The sequence below is a fragment of the Suricata suricatta genome, chromosome 2 (genome assembly GCF_006229205.1).
Source record: "Suricata suricatta isolate VVHF042 chromosome 2, meerkat_22Aug2017_6uvM2_HiC, whole genome shotgun sequence".
Lineage (NCBI taxonomy): Eukaryota > Metazoa > Chordata > Mammalia > Carnivora > Herpestidae > Suricata > Suricata suricatta.
In genome coordinates this window covers 102,397,587-102,407,981 of record NC_043701.1, presented here as the reverse complement: position 1 = coordinate 102,407,981, position 10,395 = coordinate 102,397,587, and the positions used below count along the sequence as shown (strand labels likewise).

The 10,395-nt window shown below is 53.4% G+C and overlaps 1 protein-coding gene across 5 annotated transcripts in view; it reads left to right on the top strand.

Moving 5' to 3' along the window:
• OGDH (oxoglutarate dehydrogenase) overlaps positions 1-10,395 on the top strand; it is a 61,648-nt gene that overhangs the window by 43,673 nt on the left and 7,580 nt on the right. For all 5 annotated transcript variants that reach the window (XM_029931011.1, XM_029930995.1, XM_029931015.1 and 2 more), the window contains 5 exons: positions 1,176-1,330; positions 1,442-1,588; positions 1,817-1,907; positions 2,322-2,501; positions 3,994-4,122. In XM_029931011.1, coding sequence (XP_029786871.1) covers positions 1,176-1,330; positions 1,442-1,588; positions 1,817-1,907; positions 2,322-2,501; positions 3,994-4,122 — 702 coding nt within the window. The remainder of the gene's footprint in view (positions 1-1,175; positions 1,331-1,441; positions 1,589-1,816; positions 1,908-2,321; positions 2,502-3,993; positions 4,123-10,395) is intronic.

The window sequence follows — 10,395 nt, the reverse complement described above, 5'->3', positions numbered from 1 at the left end:
GCCATATTAGGTGATCTCCTGGGGTCAGCCTGGGCACCATGAAGCTAATGCTGACAGTGAAGTCAGGGAGGGTGGCCCACAGCCCCAGCCCTGGGCTTCTTGCGCTCCCAGTTAACCCAGAGACCTCCTCAGAGACCTGGTTAATGAACCCATCTGGGGCACCAGGACCCCTCCCAACTCCGCTTCCTGTTCATCCACAGACTAGGCCTCCATCCTCCCGGCTAGCATGATGGTAACTGTGGTGCTTGGCTGTTATTTTGAGCTCAGGGCAAACCTTCCTTTGTTTCACAATCATGGCACAGTGTGCAGAGACTCCACTGCTCCAGATGGCAGGGGCGAGGGGTGTGGGGCGCATGCCCACCGGCCCTCTGCCAGCAGGCTCTGTCTTGTGAAAAGCCATGGGGCATGGACAGAACCGGCGCTTGGAGTGCTTGGACCGTGTGGCTGCTAGAGACATTTGGGGTCTGTAAAATCACCCTGTTTCCACACCAGGTGCTTTCTTTAGCTCAGGTGTCAGTTTGGGGCTTGCTCTCACCCTGGACACCTGGTGGGTGAAGGGGGCGGAGAGCCCCCACCCAAGGCTAGGCCCTTCTAGCCTTCCTGTCCCCTCTCTCACCGTTTCCTGTCCACAGGACCCACTTTTCCCACAGGACACGTGGCCTCTGTCCCAGGGGTGGATGGGACATGCCTGCTCCATTTGGGGCCCTTTGCTGTAGGACCCAGCCTTCCCAGGAGGAGGCAGTCGTTCAAAGTAGAATTTAAAATCTAAGCACCTGCAAATCTTAAGTGGTCATTGAGCTCTGTTACCTATCAACAGCATGGTCCCTTCTTTGTCACAGCGCCGGGCATAGCCTGACCTTGGGTTCAGGGAAGCTGCCTTTCCAGAATCTTTTGTTCCCCTGGCAAGTACTTCCACCCTCCTGCCACGAAGAGAGATACCATGGCCCCGTGGTTCTTGCTGTCCCTTCTTGTTCACTGAGCACAGTATGACCCCCAAGAAGCACATCACGGCCATGCTGGCGGCCAGAGAGGGCTGTGGGCTCAGGCCTGGCGCCACCCCAGTCACTGCCCCAGGTCACAGCCAGCTCTGCTGCATATGTTCCAGCCTCCGGGCTGGGTGGGCAGCCACTAGCCCTGGACAGGCAGCCTTGATGGGGTCTGTGTGTGTGAAACAGATGGCGTACTGTCAGCACATCGGGGTGGAGTTCATGTTCATCAATGACCTGGAGCAATGCCAGTGGATCCGGCAGAAGTTCGAGACGCCAGGGATCATGCAGTTCACCAACGAGGAGAAGCGGACGCTGCTGGCCAGGCTCGTGCGGTCCACCAGGTGGGGGCTTCGCGCAGGGTGGGGGTCGCTCCAGGGAGCGTGGCTACAGGCCCTGCAAGCGGTGCTGGCCCCAGTGACCTGGCTCTTCAGGGTGGCTCGGTCCCCATCCAGGTTCGAGGATTTCCTGCAGCGAAAGTGGTCATCTGAGAAGCGCTTCGGTCTGGAGGGATGCGAGGTGCTGATTCCTGCACTCAAGACCATCATCGATAAGTCCAGTGAGAATGGAGTGGACTACGTGATCATGGGGATGCCCCACAGGTGCCCGCCTGCCCTCCTGCCCCGGGTGACCGTCCCCACAAGCCTCCTCCCCTCCCACCCCAACCCTGTGAGGCTGCAGCCAAGAGGGCTGGTGGGGCAGAGGCTCAGGGCAGAGTGCGCGCCCCGGGCGGTGGCCTTTCTCTGATTTCCACCTTCCCTCCTCCTACTGCACCGCGGCCTCGGGTGCCCAGAGCTACCAACTCCTGTTCACCCATCCCTATGTCCCAGGGGGCGGCTGAACGTGCTTGCCAATGTCATCAGGAAGGAGCTGGAGCAGATATTCTGCCAGTTTGATTCAAAGCTGGAGGCAGCTGATGAGGTGAGGCCCCTGCTTTCTCAGAAACGTCTGGTGTAGCTCAGTCCACACAGGAACCCCCTCTTCATGTGTTTCTCAGGACGGTCTCCAGGGGCTGGACTCCAAGCCACTCACAGAGGAGGGGCCCAAGAGCTGTCCTTTCTGAGAAAAGAGGGACGGCCACCATGTCAAAGGCCCAGCAGCCACCCCCACCCCACCGCTAGGCCTCCTGCAGGGGTGGAGGGTGGTGGGCCAGGATGTGTCCCTAGGCAGGGGATCACCTCCCCATGCCGTGGGCGGAAGCTGTCCTGAGAGGAGGCTTTCCAGGTTGGGGGTCCTGGTACTGGGACCTTTCCGGGTCAGGGGTCCTGGGATGACACATAGCATGGGAGCCTGAACACCTCACTCCAAGGGCCAGGACTGACATTTGTGTTTCAGGGATCCGGGGACGTGAAGTACCACCTGGGCATGTACCACCGGCGGATCAACCGCGTGACCGACAGGAATATCACCCTGTCACTGGTGGCGAACCCCTCCCACCTCGAGGCCGCCGACCCCGTGGTGATGGGCAAGACAAAGGCCGAGCAGTTTTACTGTGGCGACACAGAGGGCAAAAAGGTGAGGCCGCGGGGGTGGCCAGGATGGCCTCACAGCCCCAGTCGCATCTCAGACCTCGAGTTTCTGGAACTTAACCAAGTATTATGAGCTGACTTTGAGGGAGTTGTGTATGATGACCTAGTGCCGCCTTCAGAGCACTCCCTCTGACATGAGGCCGGGAGGCTCCAGTCTTAGGGAGGGCTGCTGCCCAGGGCGAGACCGCACCCACCTCGGCCATGACCCAGACCCCACAGTCCTTCCTGCTGTTCTCTGAGCTGCTCCCCAGAGCCCCCACGGTCAGCAATTTCTGTTCCTTAGAGGACTCAGGCTAGAGTCTATTACCATCTCCACTCAGCACTTAGGAAGTCATGTCACCTCTGTAGGGCACAACCAAGGGTGTCCCATACCTAGGACAAGACAAGAGTCTGGCCCAATTGGCCCTTGGGGTGTTTGTAGGAAAGTGGACCCCATGCAGCAGGGTGGCTGCCTGGAGACCCGCTCCTGCCAGGGTCCTAATAGGTCAAGATTTCATCCCCGAGAAGGACATCGCAGACCCTCCCTTCCTGGCACATGTGGGAGGTCATCAGGAGCAAGGGTGCCAGGGACAGACATGTCAAGGTGGTGGGAACAGTGTCTCGGGGTGCAGGAGGTGCTAACGGACGTGCAGGGAGGAGGGCATGGAGTGGCTTCGTTGCCCCAGCAGCTTGCTGTCCCGCTGGAGACCCAGAGACCAGCAAATAGCCATGTGAGCAGGTGCTGGTCTTACATAAAGGAGTGGCTTCCAGAGGAGCATCTGGGTCCAGGCTGTGCTGGGACCACGCCGCATGAGGCTGCACGTCTTCTGGGCCAGAGAGCAGACGTCAGGGGGCTCCCACGTCGAATCTGGGGCTGTGAGCACAACGGGGTCACTATCCCACTGGTCAGTTACAGCCTGCTGGGCGGAATAGGAATCCATGAGCACACAGTAGGACACACAAAAGGCGAGAAGGAAGGCTCTTCCAGAACACAGGCAGACACACGCAGGAGTTACTGCTGCTGGGCAGTTCCGTCATGAGTAGGATACAGATGTCCTCACGGAGGCCACCACCGTTCTCATGGCCCAGGGGAAATGCTGAGTGAACGGGGGACACAGCTGGGGGTGTCCTGGCATGGAGAACGTGACCCCTGAGCCTGCTCGTGACGGACCACAGAGCCCTGGGCCTGGCCAGGCCGCGGACACAGGAAAGGCAATGAGATGCTCCCAGTTGGGTCCCGGCCTGCACTGCTGCCCTGGTGGGAGGGTCCCCCATGCCATGCTCAGCGTGGCATCCCGTGGGCTCTGTGGCAGGTCTGCAGACACCGAGCAGACACACTGGGAGGGGTCTGGCGGTCCTGTGTTCTCCTGCCACTTTCTCTAAGTTTGAAATGGTCTCAAAACATTATTTTTGAAAAGCAGGTAGTGACTATCTCTGGGGTGCCTTGTGGACATAGTGGTTGGGATTCTGTTGGATTTGGAGTCTCTACACATCCACAGGTCATGTCCATTCTTCTGCACGGAGACGCTGCCTTTGCCGGCCAAGGCATTGTGTACGAGACCTTCCACCTGAGCGACCTGCCGTCCTACACGACTCACGGCACCGTCCACGTGGTGGTCAACAACCAGGTAGCCTGGGCTCCAGGTGGCCTCCATGTCTCTGTGGCAGAGACCGCCGAGTCCACAGTGTCGGGTTTGTCAGCAGACTGCCTCCCAGGGGCTCTGTGCTCATATCAGTCTTACCTAGGATGACATGTGTCCGGTTTTTAGCATAGTTGCTCTTTTCTGATTCTAAAGCTATGTCTTTCATAAGAAATGTGGACAATGCACATTGTCTTTTTTTTTTTTTTTTTGATGTTTGTTTATTTTTGAGAGAGCGCACATAAAGAGGGGGGGGGGAGGGAGACCAAGGACCTTGCACTGACAGCAGAGCCCGACACGGGGCTCAAACCCATGAACCGTGAGATCATGACCTGAGCCAAAGTCAGGCACTCAACCAACTAAGCCACCCAGGCGCCCCTGGATCATGGTTTTTTGTTTTGGTTTCATTTGGTTGTTTTTTTTTTTTTTTTAACATTTATTTATTATTGAGAGAGAGAGCTGAGCTGGGGAGGGGCAGAGAGAGAGGGAGACAGAATCTAAAGCAGGCTTCAGGCTCCAAGCTGTCAGCTTGGATGCGGGGCTCGAACTCACAAACCGCAATATCATGACCCGAGCCAAAGTCAGACACTTAACCAGGTGAGCCACCCATGTGTCCTCCACCCCCCCCACCTCCCACCCCAGATCATATTTTTGATGTCAGATCTAAAGAAACTTTGCCTTGCCCAGATCACGAGATTTTCACCCGCTTCTGGAAGTTTTAGTTTCAGGTTTTCTATAGAGAATAGCCTGTGATGTATTTGGAGTTTCAGTGTGGGTGTAGCTATCCACTTGTTCGAGTACAGTCTGTGGAAAGGACTGTTTCAGGTGAATTGACCACATGTCTGCAGGTCTGTTCTGACTCTGTTCTTCTCCACTGATGTGCGTGTGTCCCCTCTGCTGAGGCTGTGTTGATGACGCAGCTCCGCTGTGTGTCTGCAGGCACCACGCCAGTCCTCCAGCTTCTTTCCCTCTTCACTCTGTTCTGGGTTTTCCAAGTCGGCAGGTTTTTCATCCAAGCCGTAGAAGCAGCCTGTCGGTTTCCACAAAGCTCTGGTCTTGTGATAAGAAGTGTGCAGGCTGGCATGCACCCTAGGGAGGAGCCGCAGCTACAGCAACACTGAGCCTTCTGATGTGAGAATGCGTAACTCTCTGCGCTATTTTGATTCTTTTTCATTTCTCTCTGGGTATTTTGTAGTCCGCCAGTGACAGGTCCTGCACGTGTTTTGCAAGAGTTACCCCTAAATGTGGGGGGCTGTCAGTACTTTTTAAACAGTTTAATATCCAGTTTTTACTAGGATATAGAAATAGAGTTCAGTTTTGCATTTTGTATCCCACAACCTTACTAAACTCGCTTTTAGTAATTTTTCTTTGTGATAGTCTGGAATTTTCTGTGTAAACAGTCCCATCTCCATAAGAGACCGTTTTGTTTCTTCCTGTCCAACCCACGTATATAAATGCCTCTTACTTCTCTTTCTTCTTGTGTGGCCAGGATGCCAGCACAGCGTGGAGATGGGGAGGGTGGACATCCCTTCCTTGTTCCTCATTTAGGACAAAAGCACTTGGTCTTGGCCACTAAGTGGTGCTTGTAGTAGGTTTTCTGTCCGTGTCCTTTGTAAGCGATTCCCAGTTTGTGGGTGGTATTTATCACGAGGGGCTGGTGTTTCTTCTCAGATGCTTTTCTGCATCTCTGAAGATGATCAACTGGTTTGCAGACAGTGAATCCCACTCTGAGCAAGGGATGCCGGTGTCCGCTCACGCACGACGCGGCTCTGTGGTGTTCTGGCCGTGTAGGCCTGGCCTGGCTGTCAGGGTCGCACTGGCCTCATGAAGCATGCTGGGAGCTGCCCCTTGTCTTCTGCTCTCTGGAAAAGCCTGTGTAGAGCAGCTGTTGTTTCCTCTGTAAACGCTGAGTGGAATTTGCCGGTGGCAGACTTCACGGCCCAGGGTGCTCATCACAGACGGCCTTTCCCTTGTCGTCGTGTTTGGAGCTCAACTGCACAGCGCTGGGCTTGGGTCTCTTCCCGTCCACACTGTTGGGGCTCTCCCCCACATGTTCTCTGTCTCTGCAGCTTTACTGAGCTGGCGTTCCCACAGCGGACAGTGGCTTCTAGTGGCCTCACACTTGTAGAACATTGCGTCAGCTGAAGAACCCGTGTCCCTTAGCTGTCCCACGCCTGCCCCCGTCCTCCCCAGGCCTATGCAGCTGTTAGCCACATCACAGTCAGGGCTCCATCCCTGTGATGCCCGTGTAACAGCTGTTTTGCGGCTTTGTCAAGTGCTGTCCACCCACGTGTCTGTTGACAGACATTTGGACGTTTGTATCTGCCGGCTGATGCACATAACACTGCCCGGGGCATAGGCTTCTGCGTGGCACGTATCCGGAAGTGGCACCGTGGGGTCCCGTGGCAGCTCTGCGCTCCCTTCGGAGGCCTGTAGACGGCCATCCCGGCATGACATCCATGTCTCCTAGTGTTAGCTACTGCTTGCTTTCTGTCCCTCAAGCTGAGGTTCTTCCAGGTGTTGGTGTGACATTCCGATGGTGTACAAATGAAATCGGGATTCTGTGAGCTTTGTGTTGTGAGACTCCAGTATTAATTAAATCTGTGAGGCTTACCTCCTGGCCATCTTAAGGGGGCCTGGGGCAGAGCCACGATGTTTTCTGTGGGCTGGCTGCAACAGGGTGGTGATGGTCTAACAGTCGGTCCTCTGGCTTTCTTGCCTGTGCCTGCTGGTATTTCTTTCTTTAAGTTTACGTATTCATTTTGAGAGACAAGAGACAGTGCAAGCTGGGGAGGGGCAGACAGAGAAAGAGGATCCAAAGCAAGCTCTGCACTGCCAACACAGAGCCCAACATGGGGCTCGAAGCCATGAACCATGAGATCATGACCTGAGCCAAAACCAAGAGTCTGACACTTAACTGATTGAGCCACCCAAGCACCCCTCTTTCTGGTTTCTTAGATCACTGGGGTGAAATCCTCCTTCCCTGCAATAGAAACATTTAATAACTTTTGGATTTAAGAACCACATTCCACAAATATGGTACAGCTAAGCCTTGTGTGTGTCAGACTTCTTGTGACAGAATTAAGCATTGCAGTTGCAATGAGACCGGGTTCAGGGGAGAGTGTCACAGGACGGTGGTGTCTGGAAACTACCCTACCAGGAATGGCCCAAGAAACTGGGCCATGTAGCCCAGAAGACAGAAGGCCCTGGAAGCACGAGACCTCTTTTTCTAGAAGCAAATGATTCACGCAGCAAGAATGTGACAGGTGGTCATGACCAGAAACGAAGTGTCGGTAGAATGACAGGAGGAACTTCAGCAACCAGATCTATTCCAGCCAGGCACCAGCCGCAGGGCTGAGGGAGAGGGCTCCAGCCAGGGCTGATGAGGAAAACCCTGTCCCCTGACACCAGTGCCACTTAGTGAGATCTTCCTACTGGTGCTCTCACTACCACGTGTCCGCTCAGGAAGGTCTTTGAAGACCTCGCTGATGCAGCCAGATCAGATGTGAAAATCTCCATCCCTAGATCAGTGGGGAGCTGGGCAAGTAATTTACAGAGTACCCACACGTGTGACACACAGCTTAAGTGAATTAGCGCATGAAAATTAATATACATAAAATGCTCGGAATAGTTCCTGGCCCATGAGTAAGCCCAGATGCGGGTTACTGCCGTGATCAAGACCACACAGTGAGACTATGTCAGTGACCGAGATCTACACCGCCCACTGAGATGACCTACAAGATCTGTTCTGTGCAGACAACAGTAGAATGTGTGCACACCTGTCTCCCTCCGTCTATGTGCATGCACACCCACAGAGCACACCATCTGCACACAGGTGTGTGCGTGCACACTTCCATGTGTGCCTGAAGACACGGAAGCTGGTAACCGTGGTGGATACTGGTGAGGGCGGCCAAGGGATTGAGGTCTTGACCTTCCTGTAAGCTTCTAGAACAGTGTGCATGTCGTGATCACTAACTCACCAGCCCCTGCACTCGTTTCCCTAATGAGGAGACTGTTGAAGGTCTGTCCGTCAGTGTGCGTCCCCATCTCTTTCTGACCATCTCTCATCTCTTCCGGAGCCAGGGTGATAAAGGAGGTGAGCAAAAGCAATGTATGATCAATGATTCCCCACCTTCTGTGAGAGCTACAGTGTAGAAAGTGTTCTCTCTAATCTCGTCACGGATTCTGATGCCACAGCAGGCAACATGACGTGAAGTAAGACCTGTAGCAGGACAAGCAGCTGCCTTCCTGGCCCTTGTCTCACTAAGAACATGTCTCAGACCTCCAAAAATTCTCTCCTGAGGAGGCCATCAGATGCTGAGTATTTTTTTGTGTTTGTCGAAACCGTGTTCTTATGACAAAAGTAGGAAACAAGCTATATGCACGTAATGTTTGGCAAAGTCATAGGAAGCAGTCCTGCATAAGTGCCAGAATATCTGATGTCCTAGAGAAAGAGTCACAGTGCCGTGAGAGGACGTGCAGGCCGTCGTTCGCTGCTGGCAGGACCATGCGGTACAGACGCACGCACACACTTCAGAAGAGCAGGTTGCTGGCATCCGGAAGTGTCCACAGAGCTGGCCCTGTGCCTCCATTCTCCCTGCTGGGAGCGTCCACACATGAAGTCAATGCTTGCTGGACAAACCCTGCGTAGGAATGTGTCCAGCAGCAGCAGGTTGACCATGGGCCAGAAAAAACTAAACGTCCACCCAACGGGGACAACTGCCAGTGCCTCGGAAAACCAAGGAGGTGGGGAGCCTTCCAGATCAAGGGAGACAAGGGGGCACCCGGTAGAGTGCTGCACTGGACGCTGGGCCAGGGCAGAGTGTGTGGACACCGTGGGCCAGGTTACGCACTCTGGGATGTGGAGCTGCTCAGGCTAATGAGGCCGTGCCCCTGTTTTAGGAAATGGGAACTCTCCAACTCAGCTCTGAATGCTTCAGGAGGAAGAGGGGGTGCGTGCAAATGCGACGTGGAAGGAGCATGAGCCATGGAAGGCGCCTGGAAACAACTGGCACGTCTGAGTAAAGATCTGTGGGATTCTTTGTATTGTCCCTTCAACCTTTTGTTCATAAGTCTGAAGTTGTATCAAAATTTTAAAGTTACCATGCCTCAGAAGATAGTGTGTTATTTATGAGCACTGGCTGCCCGTGTGAAGGCTTTAGCAGAAACAGGTCATTTCTGGAGGGTCAAAAGGTCTGACGGTAAAGGCTTGCACGAGTTCACAGGGGACCATTAACATATTGTCATGCCTTCTGTGTTTGAAGCATTTAATAAATAAAAACAGGTATTAAGGGGCCCCTGGGTGCTCAGTCAGTTTCGCATCTGACAGCTCAGGTCATGATCTCACACTTTTTGTGTTTGAACCCCGCATTGGGCTCAGGGCTGACAACTCAGAGCCTGGAGCCTGCTTCAGATTCTGTGTCTTCTCTCTCTGCCCCTCCTCTGCTCGTACTTTGTCTTTCTCAAAAATAAACATTAAAACAAAACTTTAAGAAAAAAAAGTATTAAATGTAGGTTGCAAAATTATATGTACAGAATTTTTGGTACATCTAAAAAGTAGGGAGTGTTATGAGGCTTTAAATTTTCGAAGACACAGTGGCTCATAATGTTATGTGAACAAAGTACTAATTATAGAATGGCATTCAGAATTTTAAACATAGGTTACATGTGTGCATGTGTAAAGAAAAACATCAAGATATTTACACTGTAGCTGCTGGAAAGATACACAACTTTGTTTAAATTAACTTTAATTTTGCATGCTTTCTTCCAAACTCTGTGTATTGAACATGTATGGATTCTGTTCACAGAATAAGAGAGAACAAAAATTTTTTAAAGACCTAAGGGCACCTGGGTGGCTCAGTCAGTTGAGCATCTGACTTCAGCTCAGGTCATGATCTTGGGCTCCATGGGATCGAGCCTCGCATCAGGCTCTGTGCTGACAACTCAGAGCCTGGAGCCTGCTTCAGATTCTGTGTTTCCCTCTCTTTCTGCCCCTTCCCTGCTCACACTCTGTCTCTGTCTCTCTCTCTCTCAGAAGTGAATAAAGGTTAAAAAATATATAGGGGCCCCTGGGTGGCTCAGTAAGTTAAGCGTCTGGCTTCGGCTCAGGTCATGGTCTCCAGTTCGTGGATTCGAGCCCCGCGTCGGGCTCTGTGCTGACAGCTAGCTCAGAGCCTGGAGCCTCCTTCAGATTCTATGTCTCCCTCTCTCTCTCTGACCCTCCCCTGCTCACACTGTCTCTCTCTGTCTCTTAAAAATAAA